The sequence below is a fragment of the Mus pahari genome, chromosome 5, assembly GCF_900095145.1.
Source record: "Mus pahari chromosome 5, PAHARI_EIJ_v1.1, whole genome shotgun sequence".
In the NCBI taxonomy this organism is placed as follows: domain Eukaryota; kingdom Metazoa; phylum Chordata; class Mammalia; order Rodentia; family Muridae; genus Mus; species Mus pahari.
In genome coordinates, this window is record NC_034594.1 from 56,799,065 (window position 1) to 56,822,762 (window position 23,698).

The 23,698-nt window shown below is 44.5% G+C and overlaps 1 protein-coding gene across 1 annotated transcript in view; it reads left to right on the forward strand.

The window, feature by feature from the left end:
* Nucleotides 1-23,698, forward strand: part of Sgpp2 (sphingosine-1-phosphate phosphatase 2) — a 115,021-nt gene that overhangs the window by 64,018 nt on the left and 27,305 nt on the right. Inside the window, exon 3 of the mRNA XM_021199159.2 lies at nt 21,474-21,653. Coding sequence (XP_021054818.1) covers nt 21,474-21,653 — 180 coding nt within the window. The remainder of the gene's footprint in view (nt 1-21,473; nt 21,654-23,698) is intronic.

A 23,698-nucleotide genomic window follows, 5' to 3' on the forward strand; every position in this document is an offset into this window, starting at 1 on the left:
AAAAAAAAAAAAAAAAAAAAAAGCCCTGAGCCTAAGGGAGATGGCTCAGTGGATAATGTACTCCCAAGTGAGAACTGAAGCTTGAATCCTCAGAATCCACACAGACTGAGGCAGGCATGGCAGCTCACCTGCAATCTAATCTCAGTTTTCAGAGGCAGAGGCAGGGTACCCCTAGAGGCAGGGCACCCCTAGAATACGCTGGCTAGTTAGACTAGCAAATCAGTAAGCTCTGGGTTCAAGTGAGATGCTTCAGTATGTAAGGTGGAGAAGGTTGGAAGAAAACTCTTAGCACCACCTCCCGGTCTCAGCATGCACACATTGCCCACATACATTACACATATGCATGCATACATGCGCATGTGTGCACATACATGCACATTGCCCCCATATCTACAGTGCAAAGAATAAACTTAAAAGAATACTTGCCCTGGGTCGCCCACATGTCTTGGTATTGAGTTGGCTTTGTAGTCTTCCCATGGGCCGAGACAGGGAGAAGAATTTATAGTATTATATACAAGAGACTCTTAGGGGCTTGATGGCCCAGATCTGAGTCCCTGTGAAATGTCTGTTATTATGACCAAGGACAAACAAAGGACAAAGGACAGCAGTTTGGTGAGGGCGCACTCAGGGGCCTGTTATGTCCAAGGCGGGTGCGAGCAGACAGCAAGATCTCGAGCTTCGCTCTCTGGCCTTGGCGGAGGGGAACGCGAGCATATACGTTCAGTTTTCCCTGCTCTGCTCAGATTTAACTGAAAAAAGATGTTGTGTTTTCTGTTCCTTTTAATGTTGAGTCTCTTCTGGCATTCCCAGGCACTGAAATCAGAGGGGGTGTGCGGGGCAGTGTTTTGTTGAGTTTGAAAGTGCTCTTCAAACATAACAGCAATTGGACTCTGTTGGATGGAGAGTGGCATTCTGAAGGACTTGCAGAAGCTCTAGCTCGGAATTAGTAGGTTCCTGAGCAGCAATAAGCTTGCTTCCTTCCGTACCCTCACAGTGTAAACAAATAAAAGGAGAGTAAAATGTCAGAGATGATGTCCTAGTGAGCTTTCATCGTCAGCTTGACACAGTCTGGAGTCATCTGAGAGATTCAATTGAGGAAGTGCCTTCATTAGGTTGGTCTGCGAGCATGTCTGTAAGACATCCTCTTGGTTAGTAATTAATGCAATGCGGGAGGGTGCAGCTCACTGTGGGCTGTTCTGTTCTACACACAGATCCTGGGTTTGCAAACAGCATTCCACCATGGGTTTTTCGTTTCAGACACCTAACTTGGGTCCCTGCCCTGGCTTCCTGAATGATTATTGTGACTTGGAATTATCAGATGAAATGACTGGTTTCTCATAGCAATCAAATGAGACCAAGACAGAGGGTTTCTTTACGAGGCTGTAAGAAAGGACCCAGGCGGAGGAGGATGGTGCACCCTCAAATAACATAAACTCGGCGCTTGATGCCACCTCCCTTCCATCACAAACCTGGTAAATGTGTGAGGGCTGCTCAGACAGGTGTTGTGAAATAGAGAGAGCTCAAGGGTCTGAAGAGATGGCTCGGCTGTCTGGCTTTGAGGCCTTTACCCTTCTGGAGACTGGATTCAGGAATTTAAACCTAGATTTATAATAAGGGAAGAGTTTAGAACATGTGTCAAAGACTTTTTTTTTTTTTTTTTAATACTCTCTGCAGAAAGACTTCTGTATTAAGCAACAAGGTAGGTTTGACTCTTTATCTTAGAGGGCAATCAGAGGGGTGTGGCTTTGACACCGAAAGAATTAAAGCAAGAAAAGCCTGTCAAGGTCTGAGTTTTGCTAAACCAGGTGACTGTCTTTCAAAATAAAACAAAACAAAACAAAGCAAAGCAGTCGTAACCTAGCATGCTGTGTTGGAGGCTGCACCGACTTGCCATCTGTCTCTTGTGGTTGCCGGTGTTGAGTGTTTATGCATTTCTGAGACTTGTATCTAGGAAAACATACTAAGAGACGTCTCGGGGTGTATTTCTTTAAAACTGAAGCATAAAGAGCCACACATGCGTTAGAACCTGGTCCAGAAAATGTGGGTGGAACGGACAGCAGTTCTGTGAGTGAAATTTTCTGAAAAGCTAATTTGGGTGATCAGCACCCAAATTAAAACATAGAGCATCATAAATATGCCTTTGTGGTCATTTAGATATCTGTCAACCTTTACAATCTGTGATCAATGCATTATTATCGTCATTGTTATTAATTACTGATACTGGGGATTGAACTCGAGACACTGAACATGCTAAGCATGCATCTGCGCTGCACTGTACCACCGACAGCTACACTCCAATTGTTGAAACAGTAAATGTTGATAAAAACTGAGACAACCAGCAGAGTCCTCTTTGAACACATCTCATAGAGCATTTTCCAAATCTTGCAGTCTCCCAGACATAGCAAGCCTAACTATCTCTCTGTACTTTTGAGGGGGAAAGGGCCATAGAACCACGGGTGTGATGCATTAGTTAGCCACAGCAACACTTTTGTTCCTAAACTGACTTGGCACACAGCCACTAAATCCGAAAAAAATTGCAAGAATGCACTGGCCCTTTAAGATGAGCTGTTTATAGCACCAGGGTCTGCTGCTCAACTCCTCACCTCCCCTGTGGAGACAGATGGCTCTAAGCAAATTTGAAATAGGTAGTGTAGTATTTCTGTCTCAGGAGACAGGATGTGAAGGGCCTGTGCAGCATGCCCGTAGAGAAGAATTTGGGAGGCAAGAGCAATCGGGCCTTCTTTATAATATAGAGTGCTATTTTGGTAATTTCACAAGAGCATGCCCTTTCAAGTACACTTGCAAGCACAGTTAGCTTTGACTTGTACACACTAATACTTACTGTGAAGCAAGAGAGGATGGGGAGCTAAGCTCACCCAGCGCTCTCCCAAGCCTCCCCTCCTGCTGTCCTTATCCTACACTGAGCCTAAAAGAAATGCCTTTGTCAGAGAAGAGCTGCATGCTCTGACTCCACCCATTTCCCTTCACACAAGCTCAAGGCTCTTTTCCAGAACTTATCTTGAACGACTTCTACCAAAACATTTTCTTTTAAAGGTTAAACACAGCAAAACACACACACACACACACAAAGAATGGTTTTCACTGTACAGCTCAGGCTGGTCTTAAACTCAGGATCTGCTTAGCTCTGCCTGTCAAATGCTAGGATTATTAGGTGTACACCACTGCGCCAGGCCTTGTGGTCTCTACTGCAGTAGACTTCTATGGCTTCTCGCAGGAATCCTTCGGTACGAGGTCCCTCACCTAAATCCTCACTTATTTATGCTTGCCAATGATACTGCATAGCTAAGCCTCACCCAGTGTAGTTTTCACTGCCAAGAATCATTTGGGGCCAAAGTTATTTTGTGGTTTGTTCTCCTTACATGGCCTATAGTCCTCGGCGTTGCGGATGGTCTCTCAGCAACACATCTGCGATCTTTCTCCAGCAGAGCTGTACACAAATAATGGAGCCCCCTTCCCTCTATGCTGGCAGTTAACAGACTAGATGGGAAGATGAAGTAGACATGTTAAGATCGTTGCCCACGTCGGACTGGCTTTCTGATTTCACTGTTGCAGACTCCTAAGTGTTAGTCAGAACTATAATCAAACATAATGGCAAAAGCTCCTCCCACACAAAATAGGCAGTGGTCCCCTGTCTTTGCTCTTAATGTGTTTTAGGGCTGCCTTTTCCAGCTGTAACTGGAGCTGCCCCCCAGGACCTCCTCAGATGTGTTCGAACAGCCTTCTGCTCAGCTTCAGGCCTCCTAATAGCTCACAGGCAGGATTAGTTGTGAGAAGTACTATGTTGCCTAAAAATACATGGAAATTGGAATTCTCTAAGTGCTCCAGAACTATTGATTAACCGCGTCCAATAACGATGTAGTCCTCTATAAGCCACCCGGCTTATTTGCAGTGGTAAGAGTTCTGCCCTAAGCTCTCCTTAGCCTTCTCCTATGTGTGTATGTGAGTGTCTGTGCTAATGTGTATGCGGACAGTAGCAGATGGATATATGTGTATACACAGATAGTGCAATTGAGGTTATGCAATTTTATTTACTCATTTGTGCATGTGTGTGTGTGTGTGTGTGTGTGTAAGCATGTGGAGGTCAAAGGACAATGTTGTGGAGTTGCTTTTCTCTTCTGCCAGCTTGTGGGATTTGGGAATTGAACTCAGATTACCAGACTCTTTTGCAAATGCCACTAGCCTAGTGGCTCTCAACCTGCAGGGCTCACCCCCTTCAGAGGTTGAGTGACCTTTTCACAAGGGTTGGCTAAGACCATCAGAAAACACAGATATCCACATTACAATCCATAAGAGTAGCAAAATCATAGTTTTGAAGGAGCAATGAAATAATATTATGGTTTGGATTACCACAACATCAGGAACTGTATTAAAGGGTCAGAGCACTTGGAAGGTTGGGATCCACTGCTGCAGCCTCTCACCAGTCCTGATGTTGTGCAGTTTTAAGTTGAGGTAGTGGCACATGTGTAGGTAGATGGATGAGTGACGTGGTCATTCGCATACCTTCCTGTGTTTGGTAGGTCACAAAGAGCAAGACTTTTGATCTTAAATGATTGAATGGCCTCTCAGAACCCAGGGAACTGCAAACAAACCTAACCAGCTTGCAGTGTTCCTGTTTCCTGTGTCTTTTCTAACATTCATTTATTTCTGCACATGTACATGTTTACATGCATGTGCACCGTATCATTCATTTGAAGATCAGAGGACACCTTGTGGGAATCCGTTTTCTCCTTCCATCATGTGGGCCCTAGGAACAGGACTGAGGTCATCAGACTTGGCAGCGAGAGCCTTTACCGCTGAGCCAACGTCCCAGCCTGAGTCCATATGTTTTCAGGTCTCCTACTGATGTTTTCTACGTCAGTGGCTAACATGCAATTTTCTAAGGAACTGGGGTGTGCATCTGAAATAAAGATTTTTTGTCTGTACTATATAGTCTCAGTGCTATATTCCAGAGAGTTCTAGAAACACTTCTTCAGGTCACACCAGGATCATTTTAATTCCTAGCTACAGTGCTTGCCTGCTTGGAATCAGATGCAGGACTTCATGCCTGCTAGGTTTATCTTCTACCATTGAGCCATTCCCAGACCCATCAAGGGCTTCCTCCAGACACTCTCTTGTATTTGAAGTCCATCCTCCTCACAGGATCTATTCCAAATGCAAAATACGACCTTGTAAACCTATTTTCATGTCCTGTCTCTTTAAAATTACCTCTGGGATATTTTTAAGTTGAACTTCAACCTGAATCAAAACCTTTTTAGTCTTTCCCAAATATGTCTTCTCTGCTGGTGGAATCACAGAGCCACTGAGGATACCCGCAAGCCACCAAGGCGTCTCGGTCCCTAGTCCTCATTTGTGTCTATTCTACTCCATACTTCTTGGCTGGTGTTCCCTGCCTTCTAACCTCTCCCCATCTCTTGCCTGCTGCCTCAGGCCCAACAGAGCCATCATCCCTACAAATGCCACTGACCCCTGCATCTGCATCTGCATCCTGCCAGATGACTCATTACCCTTATCTGAACCTGGCACCTGCCAGGAGCTCAGTTAAGCCCTGGGTTAAATAAATAAAGGTTATTTCTGTAAAGACTATTTAAGAGGCTGGTGTGGACTACATCGCAAGACCCTTCCTCAACTAAAAAGTGCATAAGATGTCCTTAAGTCTATGCATAGAAGATGTATATGAAACATTTGGGTCCCATCCCCAAGAGATCAATCAATTTCTCCCCACCCCCATCTCTTGCTCTCTGTCTCTGTCTCTCTCTCTCCTCTATTCTCTCTCTCTTACTCTCTGTCTGCCTCTCCATCTCTCTCTCTCTTTCTGTGACATTGCAAAATTTCAAAACATCTCAAATCTGAAGCATTTTGAATACAAATAATCATCCTAGAGTAGTTCTATATATTTCCTAAGTGCTAAAACCTTTAAACCAGAGGTGTTACTGTGTTCTAAAAAGCAACTGCTCTCTGCCATACTGTTGACAAGCCACAATTTATTAAATTTACTCATCTACTAAATAGTGCACAAGCACCCACCCTGTGCTGACCATTATACGAGGTGATGGGAATTAGGCACAGAAAAAACCAAACCAAAACAAACCAAACAAACAAAACAGATACCATCATGCTCTCATGGGGTCACATGTAAGCAATATAGACAGTGACAAGCAATGGAAGATCTATGGAGTCACGGTCAGGACATGGTCAGAGCCCCCTCCCACACTTTAGAAAACTGGGCATTTTAAACTTAAGCCTTGATAGATGAGAAGAACCAGCTATGTGACTATCCAGAGGGGAAAGTCCAAACACAAGAAAGAGCTCACTACGTGGAGGACGCTAAGGAAAACATGACTGAGTAGAGGAGGGCACTGCTTCCTTCTGGAAGCTTCTAGGGTTCCTATGCTCCTGGTGGGCTTCCCACAGAACTCCTTTTGTCCCCTTGTGAGCAAGCAGCAGACCTGAGTCCTGTTCTGCCTCAGCTACCAGCATCCCTGAGACCTTGCTTGTTTCTTCCCTCGGTGGGTATCTAGCTTGTTACTTCTCTCAGTACCTAGCTTGGCACATCTGTGAAATGAGAAGGTTGAAGAGGTGGTCTCGACTCTAGACCACGATGCTATTAACATTAATGTCTATGCAGGAAAAAGTTACTGAATCCCCAGAGGTGTCATTCTTTCATTGAGTTCATCCAACCAAAGTGTCTGAGTGCTTAAGGAGAGCCAGGTACTGCTTGAGACTTTGAGTAAAAACAAACAACCAAAAAACAAAACAAAACAAAACAAAACAAAACAACAGCAAAATGAACAAACAAAAAAATCCAAGGCAAGACATCCACTCTGGGTTAGGAATAAGAATAATTACAAAAAAAAAAATGTATTGCAGACATGGTGGTACATGTGCCTATAATCCCAGTAATTAAAGGTAGAGACAGGAAGGTCAGAAGCTCAAGGACATTGCTGGCTTCATAGAGAATTTGAGACCAGTTTGAGGCACATGAAACCCAGTCACAGGCAGACAGGAAAAGATACAGGGAGGGGTGACATCATAGCTCAATAAGAGAGCCCCCCCACACACACACACACCTAGCTCCTGTGAAGCCCTGGCATAGGTCTCAAAAGCTGCAAGAAAAATACTAGAGAAAACTCTTACTGTGCAGTTGAAGTTGGAAAACCAAAAGATATGTAAGGTAGGAGTGAGGTGCCTGCCATGCTAAGATGAGGGTCCCTCCTGAGGCGTGGTCTTTGGCACAGGCTTGGCTTACGGTTGATTTGTCACACTAGAACTATGTAAGCTATCCTTGAACATTTGAAATGTGTGGATATCCTTCTGCACTGATTCCTGTTCTTGTTTATTGGGAAACCAATCTTCCCAAGTTGTAAAGAGCCTGACAGGCCAACCTTACTCAGAGAGCAGGATTTCAGGGAAGGTCAGGGCATCTTGAGTTGGTGTTACCAGTCTTTAAAATAAGACGTATACCGTACGGAATTCAAATCCGATTTGCCATGGCATCCAGCAATGGTTCTGTTTGATTCCTTTCCTCGTTATACCATCACGTGAACCTCGGCCTTCTAGTGGAATGTGGAAACGGCAGAAGGGTAAGAGTGTGTCTGTGTGCCCCAGAGGCAGATTCTTGCAGGCTCAAGTCAAACCTTTCTCATTAAAAAGGGTCATGGGGAGGTTACTGGCTTGGCTATAGCCCGGTTTGGGAGATGTGAATGGTGTGACCAACAGACCCCCTAATAGGCTCTCAATAACTAGAGTTAATCACTCACTGGCCAAGTAGGCAAGCAATACGTTCTAGCTCTCCCTCTGGCTTTGCCTTGCTGCCCCTGCCGCCTTCTTTGCTTCCTGCAGTGAGCAGGCGTCAAGCTGGAGACGTCCCAGACATTCTGTCCCTTCCTGCTTAAAGACTGGCTCTCCAGGAGGGAAGTCATCTCACCCCATGGGAGAAGGGCTTTCTTCTCTACCCTGAGAATCCTTATTGGAAAGACATGCAGCCAAAGAGATTGGAAAGACATGCAGCCATAGAGAAGAAGGGGCAGGAAGAAAGAGAGGGGGGGGAAATGACAGGTTTTCCCAGCAAATATCTTGGCAGCCAAAAGGAAAACCTTGGGTTTTCAGGGATCCTATAGGCTAGAGAATGCTTATATGTCGCTAAAGCTTTCCAGATTCATTATCATCTTTGTTTGTAGACTGTATTCATTCAGGAGGTAGTGAGTTACTTTGTTTGGGATTGAGCCCTGTCTGTAACTTGATGTCTTTGTTTGCCCCGTCAGAGAGTTCTGATAGCCCTTCCACAGAATTTATTAGAGCTGAAGAAATCTGACCAAAAGTTAGAAGAACTGGATGTCAGTTCTCTGGGCAAGAGACCTTGTGCAGTTATGTTCTCCCCTTTGGCTTTCCTGGAAGTACCTCTGAATCCCTTGGCGGGCAGAAACATGTTGCCAACCGGACAGCATTAAGCCATAGGGGCAAGGGCACTAGTCTTTTAGTTAATCTGCCTGTGGGGTGCTCATCCCTGAGCTATGAGAGCCCCCACTTGAACCTCAGATGTCCTGGAAGAGAGTTACAAAGTTGAGGCAGACCTCAGGAGAGAGGCTGAATCCTAGCCCAGGAACCAGTTCTGATCTATGAGGTGTACATTTGTGTTCCCAGCTGTGTAGTGATGGAAGAAACACAGGGGACCTGATGGTAACTGTGGATTCTAGCTTTCACTTGAAGGTCTTCCTTTTACCTGTGAAGGAAGTGGCGCAAGGTAGAACCAAGGGAGGAAGGGGTTTGATAGACATGCTGTTGACTTGAGGGTGCCAAAGAAAATCACGCATACACCTATGATCCTAGCACTCAGGAGGCAGGGGCTAGAGGATCTCGGCAAATTTGAGGCCAGCCATGACTCCACAGTGAGTTCCAAGCTAGCCAGGTTACAGCGAGACCCTGTCTTAGGAAATCACATACCCGATGTCTAGATTGTAGGGCAGTTTTGTTACGCTTACTACTCACTGCTCGCAATCACTCCTGATTGTGACTATTGTCCTGCAGTCCAGTGGTTGGAAATGAGTTTGAAACTAGCTTTTCCCAGTGTTGGTAACAGTCCATGACAGCAGGCAGAGGATGGAAATAGGCGTTGGATAAATCACTGGAGGAGTCCATTTGGCTGTGCCCCTAGATTGCCCTAGCAGACTCACATCCAGGGTGCCTCTCCCAAACTGCATCATCTTAAGTGAATTTTCTCCCCTACTTCCTGCAGTTATGGCTCTCATAACCTTGTTAGGCTTCATATTGAGTTTATAATCCTCATATGTTCCCTTCGCTCTCCATTTCCGCTCGTCTCTCGCTGCTAATTCAGTTTGTCCATGGGCTGCTGATGACTGAACACCTCATCATGGACTGACACTTCCCCCACATATGTATGGCTGTTTTAACATGAGGAGATGTGGCTGGTAACATCCACTTTCTGGACCAAGAACGTGGAGCTCTAAGAGCCTGGGGAATGGTTGCCTATTGTCTTTGACATCTGCTTTATTGTTATAGTGGCAATCCTGAGATGCTGGACTTTGCTTTACCAATCCTCTGAGCACACAGGCTTCTTCAACAATGTTTCCCTGTTGGAAGTGGTTTTAATCCTGTTGGTTTTAGCAAGAGTGGCATGAGCCAGTGCCATCAGTCAAGACTTCTTTCAGAGCAGTACAGCTAGCTGCTCATAAGAAAAGCAAGTCCCTGAGGCTCTGCGGATGCCAGTCAGAACCCGGATGGGTGGCTTTGCTGTATCCCTCAGGGTCTAATAATTCAGAAATAAATCTTTCTTATTTCTTTGGTGTGGCCATCCCTCAAATCTCTGTTTCCTTCCGTTAAGAACGTGAGCCAGTGACAGATATTCTCAGGTGGCCTTAGCTTCAGCAGCTCAGAACATGGAGAGGTCATTAAAGATAAACAAACAAACAAACAACAAACCAAAAAAGAAAAACAAACAAACAAACAAAAAACCACCTTTTTTATAAAAGGAGGTCTGTGACATTTGCCTAAAGTCAGGCAAAAATTGATGGGGTCAGCAAGACTGAGTGGGCCTCTCCCCTCCATCTATGAGGAGATGTTGAAGGACAAGAGAGGGACATATGACTGCATCTCTTCTCATCTTGAGTTAATTCAAGACTAGACAACCTTAGAAGCTAGATCTGTCCCAAGACACACCAGTCAGGACACCATTTAATGATTTTTATGTTTTCCCCAACTCATTCTTGCCCCTATCCCCAGCAAACCTGAGACATTTTACAAAAGCTCAATTTAATCTTGAGGGTTACTTTCTTATTTTGTTAAGGATTTCAGATGTTGGTGTTTCTGTTGGAAGGAGGCAGGGAAAAGGAGGAAAATCTATTTCATGACTGTCTCCTTAGAGACGAATACTTTCTCAGTCTTCAGGGTGAAACTGAAGTTTGCCTGGGTACTGTTTGAATCCATTTGGCTTCTGAACTTTGGATAGCAAGTAATATGAATTTTTGACTTCAGAAACCCTTTCTTACTATGTGTACGGCTGGCCAGACGTAGCTGCCTGTCTAATTACATGACTTTTAATATTAAAAAAAAAAAAAGATCTTTTAAATCTATTGAGAATCAGATTCCAGAAAACAAATATTTGGCTTACTTTCACTAATTCATTCATACTCTGGGCTTATTGTAGGGGTTGAGAGATAAAATAATCCATATACTAGCCACAGTCACATAAAAATGAGTTACTTATAGTTATAGGTAACTGTATGATTGTAATAATACCATTGTGATTTCTAACTGCTTAGTCTGCAAGATGATTTTATTGTTTTATTAGTTTAAATATATACATCGTAGAGCAATCATATTTCTTAAATATAATTAACAGGAAACTGGGGAGATAGCATAGGTAAAGTGCTTGCTCAATGAGTATGAGGATCTGAGCTTGGATTCCCAGCGTCCATATAAAAGCCAGACTTGGGGGTACATATCGATAACCCCAACATGGAGGGTAGAGACAGGTAGATCCTGGGGCTGGCTGACCTCCAGCTTCAGGTTTAGTGAGATACTGTGTCTGAAAAGACTGAGATACAAAAAGACACAGGACCTTGATCTCTGGCCTCTATAGCTTATATATAGGTTGCTCATGCATGCACACGTGTGAGCAAACATGCATACATCACACATATACATTAAACACATACCCACATCACACACATCTATCAGACAATGTTTTCAGGAATGTTTCATTAAATGTTCCACCAATTTAAAGCATAATGTTAAAGGAATATTAGCATGAGTTACATGAGGGGAAGGGTCTGGGAGGAAGGTTTGCACTTTGAGGACCACTTGAGGACAGTGAACTTAGCATTCATGAGAAAGACCTCTTCAGCCAGATTGGTAGGAGGCTCATGGGAAAAAACTCCAAGCCACTGAAAACTTGGCCAAGCCAGGCTTGAAAACCCATAATAGCTAGTCATTATGCTGTTCTGGCTCCATTGTGACCAAGGATAAACTTGGCTACTCAGTGGGGAAAGCAGGTAGTCATTACGTGTGCAAAAATCTCTAATAGCCCACAAGATGCACCACGCTCAGCGTATCTCTTTGCCACCCCAGAACTCCCATCTAAATCCCATCAGATGTATCATCCATTTTCCCATGTGCCTACACACATTTATATGTAAATCCACTTAAAACATGCAAATAGAAGCTAAATATATTCTCACAGCATCTTGGTTTTCTCATTTAGCTGTAATTGTGTTTGAATGTTGCATAATTTGTTTAGCCACTGTTCTATCATGCATATTTACAGTTCTCAGGGTCTTGTTGTTGCTTGGGTATTTGCTTATTTGATAGAGGTGAGCTCCTGTGTGTTTTTACTTTTATATCTATTGGATGACTCCTAGGACTGAAGACCCTCAGTGCTGTTACCCAAGAGGGAGAAAAAGATTGAAAGCATCCCTTGGTGGGACAATGGTGGCAGGTATTTGGTAGTTTTTTTCACGTCAAGAGACATCTTCATCCTTCAACCCCCAATGACCTTCACTGAGCTCCAGATAGCTCTAATGCACTGATAGAACTTGGCCTATTTAAGGACCAGTCTCTGTTCTCGGGCACCATATTTGCTCCTGTCTGCCTTACAGATGTAGTAGGTTTGTTAGGTGCCTGGTGGTGATTTATTGTTAAAAGGCAACAGCGTTTGAAAGGTTAAGTTCAGCTCCTCTACACAACTCTCTCGTTGGCCTGATGTGTCTACATACTTACAGATTCTACATCTGTAAAACAGAGGTAATATGAGCATTATAGTAATATCTGTGAAAAAACCCTCTGGGGGAAAATCTGTACTTGAGAGTAAGTGTTGTCTGTCGAGGGCTCTGAAGTGACTTTCCTGTGGTACACAGTGCATCTATGCATTATTGATTGTTGTGCCTTTAGTGTTTCTCTTCAACATTTGAGCAGCAGATCTGCACTTGATCAAATGGAGTGTTGGGAAGAATGAGCGTCAGAACTACATTGGTTCTTCCCCCCCCCCCACACCTGCCATTTGTGCTTTGGCCTTACGTATTTTTATAGAACTTGGGTATGTAACATCTGGCTTTCAGTTTTCCTCTTTGGTGCAAGGTGTTTGCTCCATTTCCTTGCCTAGTTAGGTGCTTCCAGCTCAAGGGTTGTTTTGTTTGTTCTTTTAGTTTGAAATGACATGTTTCTTCCATTGTCTCACTCACACAAACCCACACACCAGCACAGACCCCCCCCATCACACCCATAGTTAAAGGGCTCTGTTTTTTTTTTCTTTTTAATTATTGTTACTAATAAAATTAAATCCAGAAGTATGAACAGACATGCACCATTTGAAGACTTTTCTGAGTGGATGGTAGGCCTCTAGGATGCTCCAGAGAACTGCTTTTAATCCCTTCCCCGAAGCAAAACGAGAGCCTGCAGAACAGTGTGTATTCCAGGAGGGAGGCAAACAAGCAAAACAAAACTGAACCCGAGTCAACAGGACCACCAGCCAAGGAAGCCTGGGAAGTTCTGGGCTTGGAGACTCCATGGCTGCAGCAGAGCATAAAGAAGCTCCCACACTGTGGTCCCGAGGAGACTTATTCCCCAGCTGGTGGATTCTAAGTGGTCTGAGTGCTCACCTCTTTATGCTCTATGGAACTGGGGTGCAGGGGAGGGGTTAAATGGGACTGAGGAAATGAATTTAATAATCCCAATAGCTTGCTTCCAGTGACATCAGGATTCTCAGGCATTGTCAATAGCGATATTGTCAATTTTGGAATAAGGGAATTCAAGGACACGTAGGAAAGGCACACTCTGACCTCTGTTTTCTTTTTCTTCCTGTGCTATTATTTGTGTCTGTGCATGTGCAAGCATGATGACAACTTAGTAGTGGTGGTGGCGATAGTTGTGGTGGTAACAACTGCAGCAGCAGCAGGAGCAGGAGCAGCAGCAGCAGCAGCAGCAGCAGCAGTGGAATGGAGTCTGGCATGGTGGTGCATCACACCTTTAATCCTAGAACTCAGGAGGCAGAGGCAGACAGATCTCTGAGAGTTTGAGGCCAACCTGGTATACATAGTGAGTTCCTGAACAGCCTATGTAGAGACCCTGTCTCACAACCTTCCCATCTCCTAAAAGAAGTGGGATAGAGGAGCCAGTGAGGTGATTTGCTGAGCAGAAGTGCTTACTGTGCAAGCCTGAGGACCTGAGTTCAGATGCTTAGTATATACATAAACAGTTGGGCACAGCAGCACATGCCTGTAATCCTAGCACTGGGGATGTGGACACAGGGCAATGCCAGGAGGCTTGCTGGCCAACAAGTCTAGCCAGTTCTATGAACTCTAAGTTCATTGAGAGACTAATCAAAAACCAAGATGGAAAACAATACAGGAAGACAGTCAGCACTGAGATCTGGCCTCTCTAGGCACATGCACACACACACACACACACACACACACACACACACACACACACACACTCGGGTATAAATTGATGGAAAAGTTGTCCTTCCAGGTTAACTCTCCCTGTTCTCTAGTCTCCAACAGCTAATGAGTGACATGACAAAGTCTTGATGTGAGGACACCTGTCACTGTTATGTAACTGTGAATCTCTGGATGTGATGCCCCCGTGGTAGAGGAGACAGTAGACACTAGCTATAGCCAGAAGAAAGATTTTAGGTATGTATGTATGTGCGCAGGTATCATTTGAAAAGGGACTCTTGGATCTCCCTCCAATCCTGCATCTGCTTTGACTTCCCCCATTCCAGGGACTGGGGGTGCTCTATGTGAAGGACAGGTTTGGGTGGCCAGAAAAGGTACGAGCGTGTCGCTTTGCTTTCAGAACTTCCTTAGCCGCTTTACTGGTCACAAAGTAGTTTCAAGGATCTTCTGTTTCCTAAACAGTTCAGATTTTATTTACACTATGGAGAAAAGTAAAGCCCTACATTGAGGATGTGTTAGACACAGCAGTTTCCTTCTGGATGGTAATAAAGAGAAGGCTGGCACACTAAGAGAAAGTGTATCAGCTTCTCGCCAAGCTTCTTTGAAATCCAGCTTTCTGGGATAGGCGTATGTTGGATGTTCCTCTATGGTGCAAGGATGCAGCTCCCATTGAGAGAGTTGGTCAACTGGGCTGCTGTTGATCTGAGAACCACATCTGTCCACTGTGCTTCATTCATATTGCAGGCAGAGTGAACGAACAAAATAGATTAATAGCCAGGGAGAGGAGAGGGCTCAGTGGGTTGAAGGTCATGAGCATGCTATACTCAAAACACAGATGAACACATTTGTTTCTTTCCATGGTGTAGTTTAAAAGGCAGCAATTTCCTGATAATGCCGCTTTCCTTGGTAATCTAGCCAAGGTGAACACATGTTCCTTTATTCCAATATTAATTACTAATATTAACTCATATTACATAGCACAACACACACACACACACACACACACACACACACGTCTGAGTTACAGAATGGATGCAAAAAGTTAAAGAGGCTGCAGCAGAGTTTCAAGAGTAATTTGACAGAGATGTTGACGGAGCCTGTATTAACGGGAGAAACTCCCCAAGCTGGCTGCAGGATAGCAGCTGCCTCTGTAAGACAGACTGCTGTGGGGTCAGGGCAGAGAGGGAGAATGCAGAGCTAACTCAGGCCCAAGGCAGAGTGGGCAGACGGATGGAAACAGAAGGATGGGCAGAGCCGCAATTGAGTCGACCAGGAACGGAGCTGACCTGTTGTCTTGGTTGTCTTAGGGTCTTATTGGTGTGAATAAACACCACAATCACAGCAGCTCTTTTTTTTTTTTTTTTTTTTTTTTTTTTTTTTTTTTTTTTTTTTTTTTTTTTTTTTTTTTTTTTTTTTTTTTTTTTTTTTTGGTTTTTTGAGACAGGGTTTCTCTGTGTAGCCCTGGCTGTCCTGGAACTCACTTGGTAGACCAGGCTGGCCTCGAACTCAGAAATCCACCTGCCTCTGCCTCCCGAGTGCTGGGATTAAAGGCCTGCGCCACCAGGCCCGGCACAGCAGCTCTTATAAAGGAAAACATTACATTGGGACTGGCTCACAGTTTAGAGCTTAGTCCATTGTCATCATGGTGGGAAGCATGACAGCCACGTGCAGGCAGACATGGTGCTGGAGAGGTAGTTGAGAGTTCTGAATCTGTGGACAGCAGGAAGTGATTGCCACACTGAGTATGGCTTGATCACATTAGACCTCAAAGTCTGCCCCCAGTGACCACTTCCTCTAACAAGACCACACCTACTTGAACAAGGCTACGCCTCCTAATAATACCACTCTCGACGGGCCTGGGCAGGAGGCATTTTCTTTCAAACCACCACAGGAGTGTTGGGAGTACTCTACATATTGGTCTTTGGTATCACATGATGGGTTGGTGTCACATGACAGGTAGACATCGCTTACCATCATAGGAGTTGATGTTCACCTATTTATGGGGTCAAGTAAGGGAGTTATACCCTTTCTTTAGTCTTGTGTGTCCAATAAGTTCTTCGGCAAGGTTTCTGTGACATGATTGTAATATGCTCATGTGCCCCCAACTGTCTCCCAGGAAATAATCATTTATCTATCTGAGCTGCATGGTTGGTGCCAGACAGATGGTATTGTTTACAGGTGTACCCAGCCACACAGTCATCTACCCTCAAAACTGAAACCAAAAGCTGCTTTTAAATTGGAGTCTCTCAGGGCAATGTGCAGCCTGAAAAGCCAGTCTTCCCCACAATATGGAGGAACTTAACACAGGGTCCACCTGATTACAGTAATAAAATGCTCCACGCACGTACACAGTGACCTGAGCTCAGTCCTCGGCAACCAAATAAAGGCTGGGTGTGGTGCATGCCTCTAACCCTGGTACTGGAGGCTGGGAAGAGACCGGAAGGTCTTCAGGACTAGGTGGCCCACCAGTGTAGGGCAAAATGGTGACCTCCAGTTTAGTGAGTGTCAAAAAAAATCCCGTGTCAAAAAATAATATGAGAGCAATTGAGGAAAGTCCCTGATACCTACCTCTGACCTCCACATGTGCACACATGTTCCCTCTCCCATATACACACTGATACATCCACTACATACACAAAAAGAGATAGCAAACAAGCAAGAAAAAGAAATAGAAAAAGGAAGAAAAAGAAAAAGGGTTAATATCTGTCATTAACCCAAACCCTCCAACCCCTGGCCATCTCAAAGCACCATGCAATAGAAACCCAGCTAGTTTGCTGAAGCCATTAGTGATCTGAAATGCTTCCTGCGGCCCCTCCTCCTGGATTTTTGCTTTTATGGCCAGGCCTTTAGGGCCTTCTCCCAAAGGAACAGGATGGATGGTGGCAGTTAATTAGATCCCTTTAAGAAGGAGGGCCTTCAACAATAGAGTGAAGTCCTTTATTCATGGTGAGTCCTGTTGAGTTAATCATTAGACTCTTTCACTGAGACATCAATGAAGAAATGGTTGTCTTCTGACTTTAAATAGTCTATTTTTTTTTTTAGATCAGTTTTAGGTTGACAGTAAACCTGGGCAAAAATTAGAGTTGTCATATGCCCTCTGATCCTGTCGACAGCATCCCACACTACAGTGATACCTTTCATCTAACCAGTAACCCCACACTGACACATGCTGGTCACCCACAGTTAACAGCTGACATTAAGTTTCACTCTCTGTGGTTTATATCCCTTGGGTTGCAACCAGTAGACAATGGCTTTATGTATCATCAGAGTTTCAAACAGAATGGTCTCACTGCCATAAACAGACTCTGCTCTGCCACTCATATTTCCATCTCTCTACCTCAGCAACCACTGATGCCTCTAAGGTCCTCAAAGTGTAGATTTTTCCTGAATGGAATATAGATAAAAGCACATTGTGTAGCCTTTTTAGACTAGCTTATTTTAGTTAGCATTATATATATAAGGTTCTTCCATGCCTTTCATGGCTGGATCACTCATTTGTCTCTATTCTAAATAATAGTCCATTCTTGGAATGTACTACAATGCACACACACACACTTACACACACACACTCACACACACACACATACACACTCACACACACACGTATATTCTACTAAAGAACATCTCGTTTGTTCCCAAGTTTTGGCCATTATGAATAGAGCTTCTATAGATACCCATGTGTAGGGCATATGTATGTGTATATGAATATGATGCATATATGTGTGTATATGTATAATGTATATGTATATATAACATTTTCCAACTCATTTGTATAAATGCCTAGTATGATCCCCAGCCTATGATAAGAATATGTCTAACTTTGTAAAAGAATGTTTTTAAATCATCTTTCAAAGTGATCTTGCAATTTTGCTTTCCTGCTAGTGATGAAAGGGTGTTTCTTTTACTCTGCAACCCCACCAGCATGTGGTATTGTCAAGTTTCTGGACTTTAGCCACTCCAATATGTACATTGCTGTATTACTATATAATCAATGGCATATGATGTTGAACATTTGACATCTCAGACCCATCCTTTTTTCTCAATTCTGTCAAACGTTTTATTCAGTTCCCAAACACCCATGTTGGGCAGCTCAGAACCATCTGCAACTCCAGCCCCAGGAGATCATACACCCTCTTCTGGACTCTGTGGACACCTTCAGTACTGTGTGTGTGTGTGTGTGTGTGTGTGTGTGTGTGTGTGTTTGTGTTTGAGTGCACACACATGCCCCCTACCACCTCCTCATATTCCTTTGTGACTTCTCCCCTTCCTAGCATATACATATTCACTTTCTCTCACTGTAAAGTAGGTAGTTCACATCTTTAAGAATTTTATATGAATAGAAGCATTTACCATGCCATTCGTTTTGTGTGTTGCTTCATTCTGCTGCATCGATCTGAGCTCCGTCTCTATTTAAAAGTATGTCAACAGCTCAGGGGTTCGTTGTTTTGTAGTAGTGTTCAACTGAATGATGACAACACATTTTACTCCCCTTCTCATGGGAGTTGAGCTGTTTCCAGCTTGGGACTATTAACAAACAAACAGACAAGCAAACAAAACCTGCAGTGAACATCCATAGGCAAAACCGTGTGGCATATGCTCTCCTTTGTTGTGAGTGAATGTCTAGGGTGGCATGCTGGATCACATGACTAGAATACTCTTAACATCATTAGGAACTGCCACACTTTTCCAGAGTGGCTGAGCATTTGAATTTTCTCAGTGCCTAGGTGAGCTCCAGAATTTTTTATCCTTGCCACTGCCTGATGTGGTTGGTTCCATTTGTCTTAGTCACTCTAGTGGATGTATGCCGCTGTGCCTCATTGTGCAACTCCAAAGGTTCGAGTCTCTTAGTAAGAGTATGGCACTTCCCACTCTCATGCAGGTCATGTGACCAGAACACTTCTTTCCCTTCACTCCTCTGAATTAAGCCATTTTCCCTTAATACTCAGCCCCAGGGTCTTTGGACCCAAGTGCCTTCCTACATGCAACTGTTTGAGTCAGCTTTGTGTTACTGTAACAAAATGCCTGAGATAAGCAACTTAGACAAAGGAAATACTCATTCTGACTCACAGTTTTGAAAGCTTGAAATTTATACGCCCAGCTGTTTAGGCCTCGTGGTGGGTGAAGTAGCATATGCTGGTAGAGGAAGTTGCTTGCCTCATGGTGGCCCGGAAGCAAAGAGAAAGGAAAAACAAGCTGATGACCCACCTAAAGGTCCAGTGACTCCCATTAGGCTCCAAACTAAAGCATGCACCCACAGAGCTCTGTGAATAACTTCCTGTTGAATGTTTTCTTGTGTTAACCAGACTCTGTTCAGCCCATTTCCCTACTCAAGGCCACGGAGCCGGAGCCGATAAAAGGTTGGCACTCCATAGCTTGGCTGTCCTGAGCAGCAGGAGCAGAGACAGAGCGCCATGCTGTGAGCCAACCCTTTACCTGTGTCTTGAAGATTTTGGGTCTGTTTTCTCTTGCTTAAAGAGAGCTGCTAATGTATCCATTTTCATTTGGATTTTTTTTTTTTTTAAGTTGGAAACAATGCATAGGTGTGGCAGTGTTTTTAAGGGACCTGAATAATTGTCCTAATTCTAAACATCCTTTGAGCATAGAAGGGAGAATACAAATATAGTCAAAAGGACTTGTAAACTTCAAGAAAATTAGATTTGGTTCAAGTGTTACCCAATCTCTTTTGATGTTATGATTTTAAGGCTTCTGGGCTGTGAGTTTTCAGTATTTTGATTGAACTAGAATTTGTCATCTATGACTGTGACATTTTGTTTACTTTGGTGGTGAGGAAGGGGCAGAGGTGGAATGTTTTTAGCAACTTCTGAGAAATTCTTGGTAGTCAGTAAGGTAGTGGGTAGTGTTCTACACACCCCCATCTAATAGCTGGCGAGGTTTTACAGGTTCCTGGGAGGGAGGGAGGGAGGGACATAAAAAGAGTGTCTCCAGGAGACTCATTTTGGTAATCAGGGACGATAAAGAGGCTGTGTTTCAAAGTCCATTGGAAATCACAGTGATGGAATTCAGGGGCTGCCAATGAGGCTTTACAGCCTGGGGGTTTCTCCTGCTGTGCAAGATAGCCTTTGCTGGGTTTTAACCCAGGCACTGTGACTCCCTGGGGAGGCTACAATGCCAAATTAACCTGCCACTTGAAGTGTGGAGAGAAAGCATCCCTGTGTGGAAATTCCTGGCAATCAGCTGGCTAGTCCAAGTCATTTTTAAATAGTCCTTCATAAGAATTCCATTCCAAGGCGAGAGGACTTCATCCACCAGAAGCTAAGCCAAGCCCTGGCGACCATAGATTCTGTTGCCATAGTTAAGATGAGAAGGCTGGTGACTAAAGCCATTGACACACTGACCTGAGCAGGAGAGTCTCCTGCCAGAAAGGGGTCCTGCATAAACAGAGAGAGGGAGGGAGGCAGGAAGACCACCTCAGGTAGATGGACTGGAGAAAGAGAGGGAGGAAGGAAGAAGAAATGAAGGGGATGGGGGCCGGAGAGTAAGAAACAAAGGAAATGAAAGGGGAGGGGAGGCAAGGAGAAGAATGGGAAGAAAGGGAGAGGGAAGGGGAGGAAAGGAAAGAAAGGGTAGGGTAAGGAAGGATAGGGAAGGGGAAGGGAAAGGAGGAGAGGGGGAGGGAGGGGAGGAGGGGGAAGGAAGAGGGGGGAGGAGGGGGAGGGGAGGAGACGGGAGGGGAGGGAAGGGAAGGCAGGAAAGAGGTTCACCTTTGGTGGTACATTCTGCCAACCCTGGGCCATGAGTTGAGTTACAAAGGTAGGTACTTGCGTAGACACACTGCTCTCGTCCCCAGGTTCATGGGTCATGGGGTGACCATATAAAGCTCTTTGACAAAACAAATGAGTCTTTGGTTGACAGCCCCATTCATTCATTTTTGGAGATCATGAACAGCAAATCTTGGTTTCTGTCTTCTACTTAGAAGAAGAGATCGTGTGTGGGCTGGATAAAGGGCTCAGCGGCTAAGTGCACATGCTACTCCTGTGGTGGACCCGGGTTTGGTTCATGGCATCTCCAGGGCAGCCCACAACCATCAGTAACTCTAGTTCTAAGGAATCTACACATCTACCCATGCAAGCAAATCACTCTCACACATTAAACAAACAAATAAATAAATAAATAAATAAATAAATAAATAAATAAATGTTTTAAAAAACTGAGGGAAATGTCTTCATGAAATGACCTCATAGGGGAAAACTATGTTGAGCAAATCTCGGCTTGGCCTCAGACAGTTCTAAAGCGTGGTCTCTGAGGATGCCCTACTTGGCTGAGAGCGACCCCGGACACACACACAAAGCTACTGAACTGTTTGTTAAGGGTATGACAAAGAGGTTCAGGGGATGATCCGTTGACAAAGTGTTTGCTGTACTGGTACCAAGACCTGAGCCTGCCCTGCATGACATTCCCAGTGCATGTCAGGACAGAGGAAAGGGGGCTCCGGGTGGCAGCCTGGGAACCGTAGAGAAAAGATATCTAGAGATTCAGTTATCGTACTTTTTAAGTTATACTTACCTCCGACCTTTGGCTTTTCAGTTGGTGATGTATATTGGCCAGGTGGCCAAGGACATCCTGAAGTGGCCCCGGCCCTCCTCGCCTCCCGTTGTGAGACTTGAGAAGAGAATTATTGCAGAGTACGGAATGCCATCCACCCATGCCATGGCGGCCACCGCCATCTCCTTCACTCTCCTCATCTCTACCATGGACCGGTATCAGGTAAGGTTGGGGGAGGCCTTCAAACCCCTCGTCACTCACCTCTAATTGTAGAACGAGGGAGTAGAGAGAGGAACAATTCAGAATTTCTCTTAAAACTGCTTTGAGGGACATTAAGATTTATGAGGTAAAAATGAAGGGACTCTGAAACCTGTAGGGATGTTGAACAGTTTCTTCATAACGGGAGCATCTAACTTAGCACCCAAATCGGATATATATGCCTTTGAGTGAGAATGGGCCCCAGAACGAAGAGCATAGTGTGGGCTGCCTGACATTGTCCTCTCCCCGAGGAAGTGTTTGTCTGAGCTATTGCCTAGACAGGCGGGAATCTCTGCTCTCTGGGCTTGCAACAGACACAAAAGGTTTACAATCCTTATAAATGATCCTCCAGGGCAAAGATGATCCGCACCAAATCCCTCTGCCAGACTCCCCTGGCCTGGGGCAGAATAGAGTCGGGTACCCCAATTACCTTCGAAGGATGACGCTGCCCCTGGTTAGGGACCAGCTACTAAGAATAATGCCTTTTTTATTTTAGCGCGATATAAATGACAGGAGATTAATAAATGTTGAAAATAGAAGAATTTCATTTAATATCTGCTTAGATGATAATTATAGTAAGACCTTTTCAAAATTATGTGATTGCTGCAAGGAAGATTTTTTTTTTTTCTCCTGCTATTTGAGACACGTCACCTTGACTTGGTGTTTAATTTCATAAATGCTACCCACTAGCGATTGGAAGTTTCAGATTTCATGGAATCGGGTGATCTTACGTAGCTAAATGGCAGCAGTGGGTCACCCTGCTCTTTATCCCAGATATCCCCAGCCACTCGATATTCCAATTTAGTTAGAGGTTTCGGTCAGCCAACATGGTTGGAAGAGGTCAGGACTGGGTCTCAGGTCCACCTCTACAGTCGTCTTCTTGGCCACACAGATATAGATCCCTTTCCTCAGTGTGACAAGGACACTCATAAGGAATGTATCCAACAAGCTGCATCCACTGTGCTGTAACTTGTTGAAATGCCATGCCAGGACCCGGAAGTATATGAGGTCTCATGTCTTGAGTTCATGCTGACTTTTGAGCTGGGTTTCACCCATACTCCACTGCCCAGCAAGACACAGTGGGCCTGGGCCCAGCCGAGTACACAGAGCATCATAAGTACCCAGAGAGATCTGGGATGATGGATCTGATGGAGGGGAGACATAGGGCAGACTCCATCTTTAAAGGCATGCCTGAGGGACCTTGGACCACTGAGGGGCACCTCCTAATGTTTACATCCACCAAAGTTTACAGCAAATAGTGCCAGACTACAATGACCAAACAGTCACCTGTTGGGGCATTTCATTGTTAAACCCAAAATAATTCTTATTTCCCAAATCAAATGCCATTCTAACGCCCTGTGAGGAGAAGCTGGCTGTAGGAAGAGAGCAACAGCACTTGAAGCACTCACTTTAAAATGTTCCTGCTCCCTCTGCTTCCACAAGTGCAACCATCCCTTTATTCTGACATAGCTCCCAGCCGCCTAGAAATCCAAACACTCCCTTAAAGCTATCCAATGACGATGTCCTTTATGGCTGGTACAGTGGGTGTGGGGTGGGTGTGGTAGTACCACTAAGGCCTGAGCGGACGCTTGGTTTCTTTCCTATTTAGCCTTTTGTTATGAATACATGTAGCTACCGAGTTTATTGACTTATAAACAGCTCTGAATGTGGATTTGCTAATTTATTTGGGTATCAGAGCTAATATCTGGCTACTGGAGTGTATTCACTTTAAATGCCTTCTGATAAAAATCCGAGGCTAGGTCGGTAGAAGATCTTTAAAGAGAAACCGCCAGCTGTGGTACCACACCTGTAACCCCAGCACTCCAGAGACTGAGGTAGGATGATAACACACTTAAGACAAGCCTGGGCTACATAGTAAGATCTTGTTTCCATAATATATATATATATATATATTTGTTTAAAGAGAATATTTTCAACCAAGTGTTACTGGACTCAGTGTTACCTGGTGTCCCGCGCTACCTTCCCGCCAGCAAGAAATGACGCGGCAC